This window comes from Buteo buteo, chromosome 2 (assembly GCF_964188355.1).
Source record: "Buteo buteo chromosome 2, bButBut1.hap1.1, whole genome shotgun sequence".
NCBI classification, from domain to species: domain Eukaryota; kingdom Metazoa; phylum Chordata; class Aves; order Accipitriformes; family Accipitridae; genus Buteo; species Buteo buteo.
In genome coordinates this window covers 46,382,708-46,402,025 of record NC_134172.1, presented here as the reverse complement: position 1 = coordinate 46,402,025, position 19,318 = coordinate 46,382,708, and the positions used below count along the sequence as shown (strand labels likewise).

The following is a 19,318-nucleotide window of genomic DNA, read 5'->3' as shown; positions in this document are numbered from 1 at the left end:
TTTCCGTAAAAGAATTCATGTTGTATGTGCAGTCCCTAATTCTGGTTAATGTTAATTATGTACTAATGAGAGAGTGAGGGAGAAGAGAGTGTAATGAATAGGATTCCATTAAGTTTTAAATTAGCAAGGGATGGGAGAGTCAATGTAAATATTTCAATAGTCAAATGTTTTTTAAGTGGTCCAAAGAATCTTCAGATACTGGTTGTAGGATAAGAATACTTTAGTGGAAAAGGCTGTGGTCAGCACACCTCACTGTGGGCTGTGTGTGTTCCTTTTCTGCTCTTGAGTTTTGTTCCAAAGCAGCAAAATCCAACAAAAAGTGTCACCTTTGATTCATGGGTTAATTTTTGCGGAGAGCATAAAGTATGTTTAAGTGGGTTGCTCTGTATTATCAAGTGGCTAGTTATGTCTTGTGTTTTCACTCCTGCTATTTTAAGTGTTTCAAAAATTAGTGAGGTATAGGCTTCCAAAAATTATGTTTTAAATTGAAATCAACCTTGAAAAGATTTGATAGGTAGGGAAAAGGTTCAGTGCTTTTTACGGGATAAAGCTAAATGAAAGCAATGAATGTTTTTTCCCTTGGTTTTTTCTGTTCAAATATGTGTATGTGTTTATAGATGTACAGGTCTATAATTTCTATTCCTGAGGCATTAGTGACTTTTTAATTTACCAGTCCCAAAGATTGACTGCTCCATGCAACTAGAGCTACCTAAATATTTCCCTAGTACTAATTTTTATATTAATATTTTTTAGCCCAGTGGTTTCAGAACAGTTTCCGTATGGCATGGCACTCATTACTTAATTTGGCAAATGGCTCCAGTCTTTGGAAAATGAGCAGTGCAGTGCAGCTCACTGGAATGTTTATGAGACGATAAGAGGCTGGTTCTGGCATCTCACGTTTTCCTGTGTGAATCTGCACGGCTGGTGATGCACTACACTCGTGTGGGGTTCATCCCATACGTAACTTACTCCTATCTGCATTATTTGTAACACAACACAGACAGAGTGAAGAGCCTGTTAATTTAGGAAACTGCCCTAGGCCGTTTGTGTCCCACGTACCATTTGTTGTTCAGATTGATCTCCATACAGTCGGTGGGAAGCATTAAATTTCACATGCCTCTTCTGCAGCTTATTGATCCGGAGCCGCCTCTGGGTATTTCGTCAATATGTGTTACTGGAAAATCAATTCACAAAGCTGCAGCATCAGTGATGGACATGTAATAGTCAAATGGGGAGAATTACATGCTGTGAACATCACTTCCTTTAATGCAGGCTGAGGAATCGTGGAAAGGAGCATGACTGTGAATACATTGCCTTAGTCAAAAGCAGGAGTAAATGGTCTTGAGGACATTTCAAGGGGGAATTTCAAAATTCTGCACTTGTTTACAAAAAATTCACCCTTCTCTGTGGGATTTTTTCTAATAGACTAGATTACTAAATCCACTGTTCCTCCCAGAGTACTTGTCTGGTGCGTTCTTCCAAGCATAATAGCTGCCTATAAATACTTAAGATTTTTTTAAAAGGAATTTGCAGTTCTGAAATACTTCTTTGATGTGAGAGGAGGAAGCATTACTGAAAATGGAAGAATCTATATTTACTTATAGCCATTCTTAAACTAAAAATTAGTAATCCCTTATAGTAGAGAAGCAAGGGAAGAAAAATAGCCTGTGTATTTTCCAGCAGATATTTTTAAAGATCAGTCACAATGTAATGATACTTATAAGCAGATGTTAAAAGTACACAACACTTTCAAAAAAATTGTTAGATTTTAGGTGTTCTGCCTTTAATTTTCAAGATTTAAACTCGGCAGGGTAGGGCATGAATTCAAATTGTGGTAGCAGTTACAAGTGTGGACTCTCAATGTCATTTTGGCTTCTACTTCCCTGAGAGCATGGGTCTCAGTTCAGACATAGTGTTGTAGCTACAGTCTTCATGGTGCTTCAGTTAAACGAGGTTTTGCATATGGAGACTGCAAATGATGGAATGCAAAACTAACAGTCACATTAGTACTAAAAATAATATCAAGTTGTGGGTATTTCAAGTCTTCCCTTTATTCTTTTTTGGATTATAATTAATGAGCTGGAGTCATATTTCAAGTGAGAGAGCACTTCATTAAAAATGTATTTATTCAGATGTTTAAGGAATTCAAAGAATATGCTACCAGGTGCTAAAAATACTACCAAGAGACCTGGGTTCAGTTTTTAACCTCTAACCTGCTGTGGTGGTTAAATATTTACATTGAAGGTCACTGCTGTTATTTGCTGTTCACTTTTCAGTGTGCTTGGCAGCATTCATTAGAGCTCTGCATCCCTCCCACTCGAGTATGGAGGAAAAAAGCTATTGATCCCATCATAGAGACAAAAGCAAACCTATACTAACCCAGAAGGAAATTGTGTTTATCATGGCAGTTTCCTCTCATGTGGGGACATGCAGTGACGGTCAGAGGAGGATGGCTGGGCCTGGGGAAGTAGGAGGCTCTGGAGAAGTTCACATGAAGGTTTGGTTCATAAATACAGTGATGTTCTCTCCCAGTAGTGAGCATCACACCTGCCCACTGTACTGCTATTAGACCTTTTGTGTCTTGTCACGCTGCGGGGGTGGGGGTTAACAGAACCCTCAAAACTGTCGTGTTGGAAGCTGATGCCTTCAGGTGGACTGTGTTTTTTGACTGTGTGAGGATTGTGTCTATGCTTAGACCATTAAGACTGAGGAAACGTGACCTCATGGGTAGCACTACAGGCCATTTAGAGCAGCTGGTTGCTGCTACATGTCTGTTGTCCGTGACTGTAATGAAGAAGGTGGAGAATAAATGGGGAGAGGAGGAGAAGGGAAAGCAGACAGACTTGAGTCTAAAACCTGTTGTAGTTCTCTGTGTGGAAAATGCCCAACTGCAGCCTGTGAGGTTTCCTTTCTGCATTTAATCAGTACCCATTAGCTTTTGTTGATCCTTTTTGAGTATTATCATCTAGTTAAAAGGCTTCTTGATTGTTCTGTATTACTTTCGCATTATTACAGCATCCATTTAATGCATTTAATAAGCAGAGTTGTCTTTTTGAGTACGAGTTCTTCCTGGTTGCGTGTCCTGGGTGAGTTGGGTAGTTCAGCCTTCCTGCAATGTGTTCAGCTTGGTTTTACCTGCAGGTATGGAGCCGAGGAAGCTTGAGGCAAAATATTGAGTGTGTTCCAACTGTGTCCTGGCTGTTCCCTGCTGGTGCGGGTTCAGCAGATGACACGAGGAACTTGTGACTTGCCGAGGCAAAATGATGAAAGGTCCTTTTAAGACATTGCTTTTCTGTGTTTGTGTTTTTTGCACTCTCCAGCTCATTTGTGTCAAACTTGCTGGAGTAGAAGTGCTGGCTGTGTTGTTGCCAGCAGGCTGAGGTTGCAGAAGTCCTGGGAACAACTGCATAAAACTATTCCGTTTTGCAAAAGATGTTTTCCTGTGGAACAGTTTCAGAAGGCAGAAGTGACAAGGTGCAGAGCTTCCTGTGCCTGTGTTTAGTTCTATTAATTGGAGCCAGTATTTAAGATGATGATTCTTGTTAGAGCTCTGTGCTTTTAAATTTTTTATCTTTTTTTAGGTTTGTGTTTTTGTACAGCAGTAAGGGCATATTTTTATATTGGCAGTAGTAATGCCTTGTTCCTATTTAGTACTTTTTCATCATTGCATGTCAGATCACTTTGCAAAATTAGTGTCATTATTCCCTTAAACAGATAGATGAACTAATCAATACCATTACCAGTGTGTTCTTCCCCTATCTGCCCCAGGGTGAAGGCAAATTGAATCAAGCTCATCTTGTTTCTAAATAGATATGTCAAGATAATTTTCCTGATTTTTCTCAAATATTTCTGGGTTCTAAGTGCTTCCTGTGATGGGTTATTTTCAATCCCTGTTGTGAAAAATTATTTCAAAGCTGTAATTTTTGCCTTTAGGCAGTTATTAATGGGACACAAAAGACTAAAACTCTAATCAAATATATATTACAGGTATTTGGCATGATCTAATTCTGTGTGCAAGGTTTAAGGTACTCTTTACCTGGTCTTATGTCCTGTTCTTTGTCATCCTGAAGACCAAACTACAGCTATGGTGGGGGCAGAGCTCTATCCTTAACCCAAAGGAAAGCTAAGATCTGATCAGACATGCAGCTTCCTTTGTAGTTACAAATAATCTTGAAAAATTACTGCTGCTGCTTGTTGTTGTTTTTAGTTACAGCCCCATAATGCTTAGGTTAGATGTCATGGTTTAACCCCAGCTGGCAACTAAGAACCACACAGCTGCTCTCTCACTCCCCCCCAGTTTGGCTGGGGGAGGGAATTGGAAGAGTAAAAGTGAGGAAACTCGTGGGTTGAGGTGAAGACAGTTTAATAGGTAAAGCAAAAGCCGAGTGTGCAAGCAAAGCAGAACAAGGAATCCATTCACCACTTCCCACGGTCAGGCAGGTGTTCAGCCATCTCCAGGAAAGCAGGGCTCCATCACACCTAACGGTGACTTGGGAAGACAAACGCCATCACTCTGAACGTCCCCCCTTCCTTCTTCTTCCCCCAGCTGTTTATTGCTGAGCATGACGTCATACAGTTTGGAACATCCCTGTGGTCAGTGGGGGTCAGCTGTCCCGGCTGTGTCCCCTCCCAACTCCTTGTGCCCCCCCAGCCTCCTCGCTGGTGGGGTGGGGTGAGGAGCAGAAAAGGCCTTGGCTCTGTGTGAGCCCTGCTCAGCAGCAACGAAAACATCCCTGTGTCATCAACACTGTTTTCAGCACAAATCCAAAACACAGCCCCATACTAGCAACTGTGAAGAAAATCAACTCTATCCCAGCCAAAACCAGCATAGTGGAGGAACCTTTACTGAATGAAGTGGAATTGCCAGTAATTTTCTCTGCATGGTAGAGACATTGGTCTTGGTGGTAATAGAGCAGTGGCCCTCGTGGCCCCTCGTTGATTATGCAAGACTTTTGCAAAGGCTGTGTGGGAAACCAGGCATTTGGAAATGAAGGAGCAAACTTAGAGGAAATTTCTGGATGGCTTCCTCAAGCATGTTTCCTAGTTGCACCCAGGCAGACCTAGGGAGAGCCTTTCACTCCCACCAACAAACGCTTCGGTAAGAAATTAGCAGAGAGGACCTGGTCATGTCTCATTGAATGGATAACTGAGGGGTCCTTTCGCCATGCCCATATTTTTTCTACAGAGAGATTGTGATATGACACTGAGTGGGCATCTGAATATTCACTGGCTTTTTGCAAGCAATTTTTTTTTTTCCAGTTTAACAGTTTATTGCTTGTCAGTAACACAAAATAAGTAATCCAGTCAGATTTTCTAATAAGCCGTTTGGTACCATGAAGGACCCCAGGGTACACATTCAAATTGTGTGCTTTTGAAAATGTTTCTTTGAAGAAATTTGTTCCAGGGGGCAGACTTTTTTTCTTAGCAGACAGCACCCTCCTTCAAGGCGAGTTGCACATTGTGCTCTCTGTGGAAGTACATTCTGATGACAGTAATTGGTCAGTGACTGCCAGGTCTTATCGGTGAACTTTTATCATTTCACTTTCAACCTTCTTCCTATGTAGGTGTTCTTTACTTGATGGAACATGAAGAAGAGTATGTTTTCACCCTGCCCAGTGCCTATGCTCGCTCGATACTTACCATCCCATGGGTGGAGCTTGGAGGGAAAGTCAACATCAGTTGTGCCAGAACGGGCTATTCTGCTACGGTCACATTCCATACCAAGCCATTCTACGGAGGAAAGGTCCACAGGTACGGGAATTACTGTCTTATTCTTGTTTACCTGCTACTGGATTTCAATGGAAAGACTCTTGGGCATCTGTTCAGTTCTTCTGCTGGATTATTTTATAGACAGATATCTGAATTTATTTTCCTATTAGTGTCTGAGATGACTTACAGCTTTAGAGCACAGTTTATTGTAATTATACACTTTATATTGTTTAACTGAATTGGATATATTTCTCTCATTAAACTAAAGTGAATGTATTCTTCCAGGCTCTGTTGCTTGTAAAAATTGCTCTAAGTGCAGGATCAGAAAAATGTACACAGAAAAGGCAATATTTCTGCTACACCAGCTGCTGCTTCTGTGTGAGTCTTGTAGATGAACTGGCGTTCCAGGTGGAGGTCCTGTAAGGAGGAGAGAAGCAAAAGCATCACTGCCTATAGTGGTAGCTGCCTACTGGGGACTCCCACTTCTGCACTGAAATTTCCAGATGATGAAAATACTATTTATGTGCCTTTGGTTCCCCTTTATTAAGGGTGTGAAGAGGCACTGTGCAAGATAGCTTCCTGTTTTACTTCTGTGCTCAAGTTGATGACACAGTCATTAACGTACACAGACCCTTTTCTTGTTCTGCTGCCAACTGTAGCAGTGTCCATGAGAAGACTGTGCTTTTGCATGGTTACCTCTTTTCTATTTCAGTTGTTCTAATTATTCTTCCATATGTGTGTCAACTGTCTCAATATTGTGTTCAGGCAAATACCAACATGGGCTCTTTTGACAGGTTTTTTTTTTTCTGAAATATGTAGATTATTAACTGGTGTCATTAGGGAAAATTGGGGAAGGCTGTGCTGTATTAGTTTAATAATTTAAAAACCTATATGAGTTTACAGATTAGTTGACATGGCTTGGTGAAGCACATGTGTGCATGTTCATAGAGACACACACACACGCATGAAACTTCTCCCTGCATTTTGGTTTTCCAGTCCTATCTATCTATTTTGCTGACTCTCAGACCAGTTCTTGGACCACTGACGTAGCTTTAGTCATTGCCTCTCAGCAGCTGAGAAAGGAAGTAGCAGAGCTAAGGAAGAAAATAAAGGTACCTGAAGTCTTTGACATAGGTATCTGACAGCATTATGTTCAGGTGTGAAAATACCATGTACTGAAAATGTCACATGAATGTCAGGAGTTGTTTTTCAGGCTGATGAGGTAAACAGTTCTGGGTTAGAGCTGAGTGTCAGAGTTTTTTAAGTTGGGTTACTGCTGTACTTTGGGAGAATGTTGTCCAAAAGCTATTGCTGTATTAGCAGAGTTTTCTCAGGGTGAGTCTTTCTTTTTGGAGACAGTGTCAATACATTGCTTGAAAAATTACTTTGTAGATGTAGAAAGCTGCTTGTAGCCTTAGCTGTGGTAATGCTTTCATATGGTCATAATAAATGGTACCAGTTATTTCTGTGGTCTTTTTTTCTTCCCTCTTGAATTAGGGTTACAGCTGAAGTGAAACACAATCCCACTAACACCATTGTATGCAAGGCACAGGGAGAATGGAACGGTACTCTGGAATTTACTTACAGCAATGGAGAAACCAAAGTGATTGACACTAACAAACTGCCTGTTATCAGGAAAAAGATTAGGCCGATAGCAAAGCAAGGCCCACTGGAATCAAGGTAAGGGCAGAGGCGTTACAGTATTCTGCCTCTGAACCTCGGATGGGAACAGAACAGGGAAGCAAACTGCAGTGATGAATGGTGTGGTTCAAAAACACCTCACTTCATACAGTATGTTAATCTAGGCACAAATAGTTGGAGCTGTGTATTGGTTCTTTGAAACATAAATTATAGTGACGTATACATCAATTTTCTAGAGGGGGAAAATGCTTGTATGTGTTCTAATGAGCATTTGGAAAATGGTAATGCAGTGTTTTCACCTGCTTTTCTTAGTGATTTTAAAATGGTAATCAAATTAATTTGTCGCAAGTAATGTTGCATCTTATAATTTACACTGGAATTTCATGTTTTATATATTTTAGAATATATATATATATGTAAAATGTGATGCAATATGAGATATAAATACACACACAGACACACGTGATTTTAAGGCTCTCAGCACCCATGTCATATGCCTAATTCTGACTAGGTACATTAGAAAAAAACTTGTTCTGTTATTCACTGTCAATAACTGTTGACGCTTATCTTCAGAAAAATCAATATTTTTATTGAATTTAGGAACATTTTATTGGAGGATTTAAAAACAGGCTTCATTTTATTATCTGTAAATAGTACAAAGGTGTGTCTTGAGTCATTGTGCAGGGTCAGATACCATTTTCCTACTTTCTAGACATGCTTGCTTATCACAAACTCATTTTCCCCCTATAGTTTTGGAATAGAAAGGTAGGGGTAAATAAGGAAACCAGTAGCTCTGCAGTGTATTTATTATATTTCTTAGGTATTAGTAAGCAAATTACAACTCTCCAGTGTTTCTGTAGGATATGCAGTTTATCAGATTGTAAACAGAAACTCATTTAAACACCCCTGGAAGTATGTGCAGGCTGCAGTTGGTTTCTTCTGAGTATTTTTCTGAGCAAAGTTTCTGCTAGGCTAATACAGTGTCAGAAGGCTTTGTATCTGAATGCAGTCAGTAGTGTGAAAAACAAGTTTGGTTATATACTGATAATTATTGTTAACTGGGAATATAGAGCACAGACCTAGAAGGGCTCCTAGAATCAGTGCATCAATTCCTCTGTTAGTAACCTGGTGGGAAGAGTCAGTGTCCCAATTTAATGTACAATTGGCTCTTGGCTAACATTCATTTATAATTCAAAAATTTAACTGCAAATGAATGTGTATCATTTGGGTGTGGATCATCAGTAAAGAACGTGAACAGGAAATGATAAAAATAAATCCATCTGCTTTGAGAAGAAAGCTTAGGTTGTGAAGAGTCAGGAACAGGAACAAAAGCTATTGAGAAAGTTAACCTGCATGGCAAAATACTGGGAGTTGAGCAAATCTGAAAATCTGGTCCACAAATGCAATGAATATCCTAGGAGAGCGATGGTTCACAAGCTGCATGACTTGCAGAAATGGCATGGAGAACATGGCATCAGTCTGCCTCTCACCATACTGTTGTCTAGCCAGGCACTCGGCCACGGCAGAAGTGTTCTCACTGTCGCTTGTGCTCCTCCTCCATCACACAGGCACCTTTGGCAACATGTCACCAATTCTCTGAAAGAAGGTAATATTGATGCAGCAACAGAACACAAGCACCGCCTTGAAGAGAGACAGCGAGCAGAAGAGAGGCAACGTGTGGCTCTTACAATGCCGTGGAAACCAAAATATTTTGCCAAAGAGGTACTTTCATTGTCATATTTTAAAGACCCTATAGCATGTTTCTGCATACAGGAGGATGCTAGTACAAATGAATTTGTCTGTGGTTTTTACCATGGGTTAGTGTTGTTACATACCACTGAGTGTTTTAAATTCTATTTTTGCCAGAGTTTGGCTCTTAAAGAAGAGGAATGGATTTTTCTATCTCCATATTGCAAACTTGTTCACTTTCCTTCAGTTAGATTTATTTTAACCTGAATTTTTGGTACCTCATGTTAGGCACTTAAAGCTATGTTTTTTATCTTAAAATCCACACCTTAATTTGCAAATGCTATGTACTTACATCCCCTACTAATCTTAATCCCAGCATACTAAAGTGAACGTGATCTAGGGATATTTGTCCAATGTAAGTAAGCGTGGACATCTTAAACAGAGTCTTGGGTTTCATCTGCTTGAAATGAAACATTTTACTAAGTTTGTCTTTGCCCTTTCTTAAAGGGGGAAGGGAAATAAGACTGACTGAGGGAATTATTATGTGACTGTGTTGTTATGTTAGCCAGTATGTGCAGCTATTTAAATCAGCAGTTCATCTGTTGCATGTTCCCATTGCTTCTCTTCCGCCTTGTAATTTTTTCCCTCCCACCCAGATTACCTGTAAATTCATCAAGCACAGCATTTCAGATGACAGGGATGGTTTCTTGTGTTGATTAGTGTTACTTTAGCCTTTATGTGGACATACACATATCCAGTATGTGGAAGTCTTGTTTGTAAACTCTCCCCTAATTTTCTTGCAGGGTGATGGTTGGCTATACTTGAATCCTCTCTGGAAGACTCACTGACGGGACAGAGCAGTTGCCTCATAACTTTACCTTAAAGGCATTAAAATGATACAGTATATAACTTCAAGATGTCATTGATAGGTCCTGTTATCAGAAGATACAAATGAGAAGCTATGTACTGTGAATGATGCATCTCAAAATAACCACAAGCTCAAGTTTATTCAGGAGCCATTTTGTGTGTATGGATACACAAACACACACGCACACGTCCATATATACACACATATATACATGCAGTGTGTATGTGTTTGTGTGTGTATTATTTACACTACATGTAAACAAGTATAAACACTAACAGTGATTTAAAGACCTTTTCCTCTAAGTGTTAGGGCATAGAACTCTGGCTGGACTCAGCTGGGGTTCCCCGAGTTGTGTGCTTGCAGGATCAGGCCCTTTGCTAGTATTTAAGAAAATACTTTTTTATTAGTACCAGTTAAGGTTTTTCTATTTTTCACTTTTGCCAAAAATGTTTTGCACTTCAAATGTGATGTGTCACTTAATGGCAGTCATTCTGTCTAAACAGTCATTGAGTAACTCACTTTGACCTAAGAATGATACACTGACAGCGCACTCGCTCTTCGGGATGCTAATTTAAGAGCATGTTTCCTGTCACTTATAAGATGGCAGACAATTCCCACTCATAAGAAGTAGCAATACCTTCTCAAGAAGATTGTTCGCACTAACCCGTTGTGTCCTCACTTTTTGTTTGTTCATACTTCCAGCTGTTTAATAGATCTCTGGTCACCAGTGAGCCAGCTGCTCTGGTAATTTTGATCTTGCTGTGTCATGTTCTCTGGCTACTGTCATGCCAATGCTTTTGGGTTATGTGTTCCGCTAAATCCCTTCTGGCAGGTGTAGCTGTGGCCGTCCAGCTCACTCTTGCCTCAGCTTTCCACCCTGACGTAAGCGAGGCCCGGCCTGGCCGTTGGGCTGTGTCACAGCCTTGCCTTCCAAGTTAAACCACTGCTGATGCGTTCCTGCTGAAATAAATGCCAGGCTGTGCATTGGGGCGGGTGAGGCTGGGTAGGAGTCCTGTCCTGGTGTGCTGCTGTGACGGGCGTCAGCCTTCCCCACCCGCCGGGAGGTGGGTTCTGAACACTGCTCTGGGAAAGGAGACGGAGCTCGTCTGGTCAGAGCCCTTAATTCCATATTAAGGCTCCAAGCAGACCTGTATTTTGATTTCTTTTGCTTTTGACCCAGTTGATTGCTTCAGGATGTGAAATACTTGGATGAATAGAGATGATGTAACTAGCCTTCTCAGATGAATGATTTTCTGATGTAAAAGTAACAATTTAGTAAATTATTACACTGAGACAATAACTTCATTAATGAAACAAAATGGGATATAATTTGTTTTGTAAAGTAAAAAAAAGTAAGTAAACAATCCTGTAGCTTGATCTTGTTTTGTCATGTAACCACTGTGACATTAAGAAAGTGGATTCTAAACGTGTGTTAAGGCTTTGTTGCGTTTTAGTTCATATTTGTTGAAAGTGAAGATGTTTTTTGAGAGAAGTGGCAACAAAAGGCAAACGTAAAATGTGCTGACTGCTGCTCAGTGCTTCTTTCTACAGTGCCCTGTAAAGAAACCACTATATTTCTAACATACAGTAGCATGGATGCCTACCTTTCTGTAGTACTGATTAATTTTGTGCCTTTTGTCTGCTTTCTTAATACAATAACTTAGGCTTTATAGATACTACACAAATATATTTAGGTCAAAGCACTGCGCTTATATCTGTTCTTGTGCGTCCTGCATTTTATAATTATTTTTTTGGTAGATGTTAAAATATCTGGAGCAACTCAGAAGGCTAAATGGAGGTGTGTACACAAGGAAACATGCCAGTAGTTGTTCATTTGGACATAATATTTAATAGATCTTTACGTTTGAACTTCAGATCCCTATTTAATGAAGGTGTGGCTCCTTTTTTCCTCCTAAATGCTATTTTGTCTGCTTGTGTGTCCTTTTTTTGCACATTAGAAAGATTCATGTATACATGATTTAAATCCTATTTAAAAAAAAAAAAAGTGGAGTGTATGAGCTTGGTTTTGTAACTGACACTTTTTTTTTAAAGGAAAAAAAATCTTATTTTTAGAAATAGTTCATGTTTTTCTGTAACAAAACCAAAATGATGCTGTCATAGTAATCACCGAACTACTACCACGTATCATCAGGAAAATGTCTTTATCACCTGCAAGAATTAACTTTATAATGGATCCACTCTCATTCTAGATGTTAGTCTGATAAGTAACTAGAAGTATTCATACAGTTTATAATATCATCACAAAGAAAAATCGAAAATACAGAATTAAACACGTGGAATATCCTCCCAGAACTCTTGACTTTCACACACCAAAGAACAAGCCACATACATACTCACTAAAAATAGCCATTGAAAACCAGTCTCTGTCAGGCATACAGGCCCGCCCTCCTGAAAGAGTAGACCTCTTTCAGCTTTGATGGTATGACTGTCGAGGCTACAAAGATGCTGTAGCCATTCTTTTAAGGAGAAGTTTGAATAATTTTATGCTTGTAATTTACTGAAGATTTTTTCTGTCTGCATGGTTGGTTGTTTCTGCATGCCAAGAACATTCCACTTGTGCTCTGACAAATGTTTTGTTTTGTTCTGATGCTGTGAATAATCCCCTGATATCTTTACCACTGTTTCTCTTCCAAAGTAACTTGGGAGAGGCAAACATAAAAATAGTCCTTTCTGAAAAGATGCCATCAGCGAGAGATTCCAGAACAAGATTCACAAGTGTCATTTTATTTTTCTGATAGTTATGTGTTCAGTATATTTTACAGGGCTGAAAAGTAAATATTCATAAGCCTTATTCTGTAGGTTGTTCCAGTAACTGTCTTGGATTTGCAAGTAAATATTTTCCTTTTCAAGTAGCCAATGTACACTCTGAATTGTAATGTAAAAACCTCCATGTAGTTCAGTTTTTTTGTGCACACCTGTAGAAAGCCTATGCAACCTTTTTCTTTCTTAGAGATGTTCAGAAAGAAAATTTATACCTTTATCATTTAAAAGATGCTCTGGCAGTCTCTTCTGATTTGCCTTCCTTTCATAATTTGTGAATTTACAACGACAATGCTCATGAATAAAAGATTTGTTTCATTTAGTAGTGGGATGCCCTTTCTCTTTCCATGGAAGCATTAGTTAACTGCTATAAGTTACTCAGATGTCCAGGAGCGGTGTATCAGGGTGCCTGTGAGCTGTTTGCATGGTTCTGATAGAAGTGACTTGTCAGCTGAATCTGGGTTTCTTGTGGGGTTTTTCTGCCCTGTTCACACTGCCAGACACAGTATAGGTAAGTTTTTTGTTTAAACTGGACAGCACTACACAGGGAAGGCAGGGCTGGGCAGCATCACAGCTGTAGGAAAGGCTGGGGAGCATATGCCTTATTTTGACAAATAAAAAGGAAATAGGTTAAGGTGTTCTCTTGTTTCTGAAAATTGTATTTCATTTAATCTTTGTCATTAACAGATTCTTGATTAGATACCTCTTAAAATACAATGCTAACTTATTGCAGTATTGGACATTTGCACGTGGAGGAAAAATGTGCTTAAAGGCATCATGGGTCCTGGTCAGCATTTTTCAAGTGTTAGATAATGCAGCTGTGGTTTACTTTAAACATTCCTCCATAGTGTTAGAAACTGTCATGCCAGAACACTTTGTTTTTACGCAAAACAGAAAACAACACTGGCTGTGACTAGGACAGGAAACGCTACCCAGTCATGTTCCTTGCCTTCTGTTGCATTGCTTCAAGGCCATGTTGTGGAGCAGTTTATACATTTGGTTTAAAGACATTACTGAGTTTGTTTTAGTCATAGCCAAATACAACTTTTGGTTTTTTACTTGTAGCGGGATTGATATGTACAGAGAGCTGAGTCAAAGCATTTAACTGGTTTTTCAAGACTAAACCTATCAAGATAGATATTTAACTAATGACTTCTCCCCCTCTGTTATGGAATTAGTTCCACAAGTCAAAATGTTTCTTCTGGGATTACCAGTCGTACTGTTTGCCCTCACTGCTTTCAAGAGTAATGATTAAGTGATACTGGAACTTACACAATAGTGGCTTCTAGACACTTGCAGTTTTAGTTCCTTAGCAACTGATGACCAGAGTCTGGCTTAACCTTTTTTTTTTTTTTTTTTTTTTTTTACTTCAGATTCTACTGTTTTGTGGCAGTTATGCTTCAAAATTTGACCTAGTAGAACAACAAAAGGATGGCTGTAGCTAAGGAAATAAACTAGTATGGAAGGTATGTTTGATAATGATGCAAGATGTATTCTTTGCTGGTACAAGCGTGGTTCAGCTCTCAGAAGAGATACAAGTTAGTTTAGCTGAGTAATTCTAGGATGCAGGTGGAGAACAAGGTAACCTACGTGGTGTGCGGGGTCCTGAGGAACCAAGGAAGGTGATACAATGCCTGCCAGTTCTTCTTTGTAATTTTGTGTTTTCTAAATAGCTGCCTTAATGACTCCAACTTTTCATTTCATTTTAAATGCAGAAAATTGGCAGAAACCTTGAAGTCACATTAGATTTAAGAAAGCTCAGGTAAGTGGTAGGCAACTTTACGCCCAGACTGGCCAAGATTCCTGTAGTTAGGTTATTTTTCTTTTACGTAGCTTTAAAAATGCTATAAATGGTGACAGGATTCACTTATTCTGCTCTGTTAAAGAGAACACTGTCAGCTAAGGCAGAAAACAACTGACAGAACTGTAAAGCTACCTAAAGATGGGAAGGCAGCTTTTTATTTCCTTTTTTAAAACAAAGCTGAGTTAGTGCCAAGCCACAGACTGACCAGCAGCATCTGTTCTGCTGCCTTTCAGATGTTCTTCCAAATGTTAGATCACTTACTTCTTACCAGTGGTGAGGGGGCAGGATGCAGATTTGCTTGGAAGAAGCAAGATACTACAAATCATGCATCACATAATCACCCCTTCTCGTTGTGGGTAAGCAACTGAAACGGCTTGAGCTTCTGCAGATGCTGCAAGGATTCACTGCAACATGTGTGTTTGAGAAAGATGGTTGCTGTTCTTTATTACAGCCACCCTAATTTCATCACAGCAGAGGCCCTACGTTTGGCTTAATAAATTGAAACTGGAAGGATGTTGAGTAGCTGCTGTGGCTTCATTACAGCAACTTCATGAGGTCAGCAGATTTGCATTACAGAGTTCGAATGACTTAATTTATCACTAGGACTATAAGCAACATGTTACCAAGTTAATCACAACAAAACTGACACAACACCCTTAACACAAAACTTGAATTAACTTTATTTTCCCCTACCGTCAACAACTGGTCTGAATTGAGCTTTAAAGCAACAAAATAAAATCAAATCTCCAAACGACAGGGGGCCAGAAATCCAGATTTAATTACCTTTGTGAAAATGTTGCAGCTGTAGTATTGGTCTGTATAAACCACCGGAGTCAAAAATGAGTTCATAAATCAAAAAAATATTCTACACCTTGGGAAAGAAGTCAGCAGTAACATTCTCACAGAACACTGTAAATTTACATTTTCTTCATGAAAGGTACATACTATTCTGCATTTTACATCAAATTATTGATGCGAGTTTTGTTTCTATAAAAAGTTACAACCTGTGGCAGGAAAACAAACTGCAAAACCCTTTCATTTTAATTAAATTTTCAAGTCTGTATAAAGTTTTCCTATAGCTGGAAAGTGAACATGTTCAGTCTCCATTTATATTTTAGTGCATTTAATCTGACAGTTTTCACCACTTTAAAAAAAAAAACCAAAACCAAACCCAGTATAAAAGACAGACAAAGCAAATAGCACTATAGCAGGATTTTCTTCAATTGATTTAAGCACTCTAAATAAAAATGCAGAGAAACAGATTTCCAGAAAAACTTCTACCCTCACAAGAAAGGCAGTGAGGGGGTAGAGGTTGGCAAATCCTCTACCTCTGATAGCCACAGAAAAGGGGTTTTGTATACCTGTCAACCCCCCCCCCCCCAATTAATCAGGCTATACTTGTTTTACCAATGTAAACATTTACCTAAAATAGTTTCTGTTCTGAAGCACCAGCCACTACCTGGTGCTCAGGTGTACGTTACTATAGCATTCATTACTGTCGTTTCAGATTTTTCAGGAGGATACAAATTTAGCCCTTTTATCTATGGTGTGCAAGATTTGCCTTGTCTACCTTATGAAACGACAGCATAAGGCAGCAACACTGCAATCCCCTGTTAAACAAAAGCAGCTCATCCACCTAAACTAGCATCCAATTAATCTGCCCTGTCATCTCTTGTGAAAACTGCAGCTTTGCTTCTTGCACTCCACGTCAAAACCAGCCTGCAGCAAGAGTAAAAGGACATTGAAAGAAACCATTGAAAAATAATCATGGGAGTAACTTATTTTGAAAGTTTAATTTCAGAGAGCTCTGCTTCCTTTAATTGTTGAAAACCAGTAATTTTTAGATTTCACCATTCCAGTTTACATACTGTTGCTATTCAGCTGAACAGTGTTTTCCAAAAAAGATTGACAAGTATGCATGTGCCAAGGACCAAATTACAGGGTTCTTTGGTGCAGTCAGTCCAAATTCTCAACAGATTTGAAGGATAATATGTACCAATAAAAAAAATGCTGCTAGACTTGGATAGCAGCTCTGTCTTGCTTCACATTACAAATCTAAAACAGCTGTTCTCAATAAGCCAATATTTTTAATCAGACATTGCCTGAAAATTTTGTACAATAATCTGGACCAATGATGGTTCTGTACCCTCATGTTGCTGTGAAACATGACTTGAGCTAAAGGCAAAGACTGGTTATCTCAAGGACAACTGCTTCGTATTAGCAATCAAAAACAGTGTATTTAAACTGTCTTCCTGTTGGGTCTCTTGCCTTTCTTTAAAATTAGTTTATTCTTAATGTAGCCACGCTTCCTTTTGGAGGTCTAAAAAGAAAAACAGAATAAAATGTATTAGTTAATGATTTAGTCTTGACCGCGGTTTAACGATGTGCATTTCAATGCCTGATCTTTAGATTGATTTTAAAGAGCTTAAATGGTAAACCCTCAACTAGGTATTATCCAGTTATTATTTTTAAAGTTGGGGTTGTTAATTCATGCCCAACATTTGCTTTTGCACAAGATGTACTTTTGCAAGCCCCATCCACCAGATCTGTAGAATTGTTTTCAAAGCTTGTGCTGAGGCAGAATTAATAATTCACCAACATGATAAAGCTCTAATATGCCCAAAGAGCAGAAGTGGTGTAGAGTGTTAGTTTTATTTGGAGGTATCTTCTTGCATCTTTTGCACTATTTGATTCTTTTAGAAGTTAGAAAAATGATTGAAATATTTGCTCAAAGCAACATTTTTCAAAGGTAAAAGAAAAACCGAATAATCACATTTTAGTCTTTAGTCCTCTGCTATTGGTCGGTAGGCTAGTTAGTGCTTTCTGCTCATGTGTCTTTATCAGCATATTTTAGATTTTATTTTTTTTAAGGTAGTAATGGGGGAAACATTAATGTTAGTCAAAATTGTATACATAGGGTTAGTTCGTGGCAGGTAGAACTGTACATTCAACATGCCTGCCACAACAAATTAGACAGTAGGCCGCTCCCACACTTGCTGCACTTTGCTGTGCTTACCAGCAGGCTCTATTGTATCAATTAAGTAGAACTTTTCTCTTTTTAATAGTAACAACGTTATCATTATAAAGTGAGATAGATACAAACTAATATGGAATACTCTGACATGTTGCATCTCTGAGCTTGAGCAATGTAATTCCTAACATGGAAGAGTGGTAGGAGATGGACTGAATTTCCAGTAAGGAAGCAACTGCTGAAAACCTGTGGCTACTAAGGAGCCCTCAGAATGCATTCTAAGAAATCCTACTTTAGACATTGCTCCATGCTCTTTGCTGGTTCTCTGATTTCTTGATGGGAAGTAGAGCCTGTTTGTACTGCAAGAGTTGGTGATGGATCAGAATTTGCATTGACTTTTATCCTGTCTTTAGACAGACAACTGACACATCCACAGCTTAAGTGGGGTCAATGCATCTATCATTTATAAATATAGCCTTGCTTGTCACTTAAGATCAAAAGTTACACTAAGTGAATGATAGTCACAGTACAGCTTATAATTTCCTTTCCAGATACGTCTAGCTTCAGTGGCAACTCCCAAATAACCTTATTTTATGAATTTCCATCAGATCACAAAAAGAAGCATCTTTACCTTCTAACATTCTTCACTTGTATTTCCATGACACAGTGTAAATTTACTACCTAGACTAATTTAGTTTGTTACACATTTGTTTCTGACAGGATTCTGGAATTCCTTTTGCAACATATATTTGAATATATAGAAAATAGATGTTGTGAAGGAGAGGGCGGCTAAAAATCTCCCCAACTCCCCTGGTAACACACCTTTCTTAATAGGCTGAAGTAGCACACCACAACTAACACTTTTAAAACCGTCAAGATGACTTGAAACAGTAAGCAGCCAGACACTAAAGTTCCGTCAACAAAAGTTTCATATTTAATTTATTTCATACAAAATTGCCATTTTTAAACTTCTAGGCATCACTACTTTCAAACAAAGTCAGAAATCAACTTCCACATTATTTACTTAGTGAGCCATAGTTACTGAAACATGAACTGATGTACTTTAGAGATTATACTTCCAGTTATATGAAGACTTAAGAGTTGTAACAGCCAGTGACACACTCTGTTTCCAGTTAGCATTCTGCCTAAAAAAAAATCTAGCCTTGTGTCTTCACATGCTTTTAAATTAAGCAGACAGTAAATGAACAATTATTACCAGCAGGCAGGTCTGATATTGGACACTAACATTAACAGTATCCATAACATTCTAGCTAGTGGAAATACATAATTCACCAGCTATGTGATTCACTGTTAAAAATAAACTGCCATCTCCTGACCCCTTTTAGTTACTTCACTGGAAACCCACCTTCTTTGACAAATACTTCTGTTTCGGTACAATGTTGGTTACTCTAGGTTTATGATCCAACGTCTCTCTGTTGTCTAGTTGTTTCACCTTGTATATTCTAACAAGCCAGTGCTCTGAGGTAAAGGCTTCCTCCAGATGTTTAAATTTAATGTCTTTGTTGCCTATCTCAGCATTGCGTGTACGATCAAATCCTGGGGGTGTCCGAAAATCCAGCTATAAAATTAAAGTTGCATATTAGTTTAAGACAAAAACCCAAACCACCCATCACTGCAAACTGTGGTACTTTGTACCACAAGGCAATGCTTTCAGCTGGTCTAGTCAAAGGACAACACTTCTCTTGCATTGGTTATTACTACACAGAAAACACTCTCCATTCCTTTCTACAGTTGAAGAAGAGACAAATTCATTCTTACTCCTACAGATGTCGTAGGAGACAGCACTTAATGTCTCAACAGAAATATCATGTCTACATTCAGAGATGAAACTACT

The 19,318-nt window shown here is 38.9% G+C and overlaps 2 protein-coding genes across 4 annotated transcripts in view; one reads left to right on the top strand and one right to left on the bottom strand.

The window, feature by feature from the left end:
• OSBPL10 (oxysterol binding protein like 10) overlaps positions 1–13,013 on the top strand; it is a 127,113-nt gene extending 114,100 nt beyond the window's left edge. For both annotated transcript variants that reach the window (XM_075053105.1, XM_075053098.1), the window contains exons 9-12: positions 5,565–5,751; positions 7,207–7,389; positions 8,919–9,072; positions 9,843–13,013. In XM_075053105.1, the coding sequence (XP_074909206.1) occupies positions 5,565–5,751; positions 7,207–7,389; positions 8,919–9,072; positions 9,843–9,887 (569 nt within the window). In that variant the 3' untranslated portion in view covers positions 9,888–13,013. The remainder of the gene's footprint in view (positions 1–5,564; positions 5,752–7,206; positions 7,390–8,918; positions 9,073–9,842) is intronic.
• Positions 13,014–15,148: 2,135 nt separating this feature from the next.
• STT3B (STT3 oligosaccharyltransferase complex catalytic subunit B) overlaps positions 15,149–19,318 on the bottom strand; it is a 53,240-nt gene continuing 49,070 nt past the window's right edge. For both annotated transcript variants that reach the window (XM_075053075.1, XM_075053085.1), the window contains 2 exons: positions 18,830–19,042; positions 15,149–16,812 (listed from right to left, as the gene is read on the bottom strand). In XM_075053075.1, coding sequence (XP_074909176.1) covers positions 16,732–16,812; positions 18,830–19,042 — 294 coding nt within the window. In that variant the 3' untranslated portion in view covers positions 15,149–16,731. The remainder of the gene's footprint in view (positions 16,813–18,829; positions 19,043–19,318) is intronic.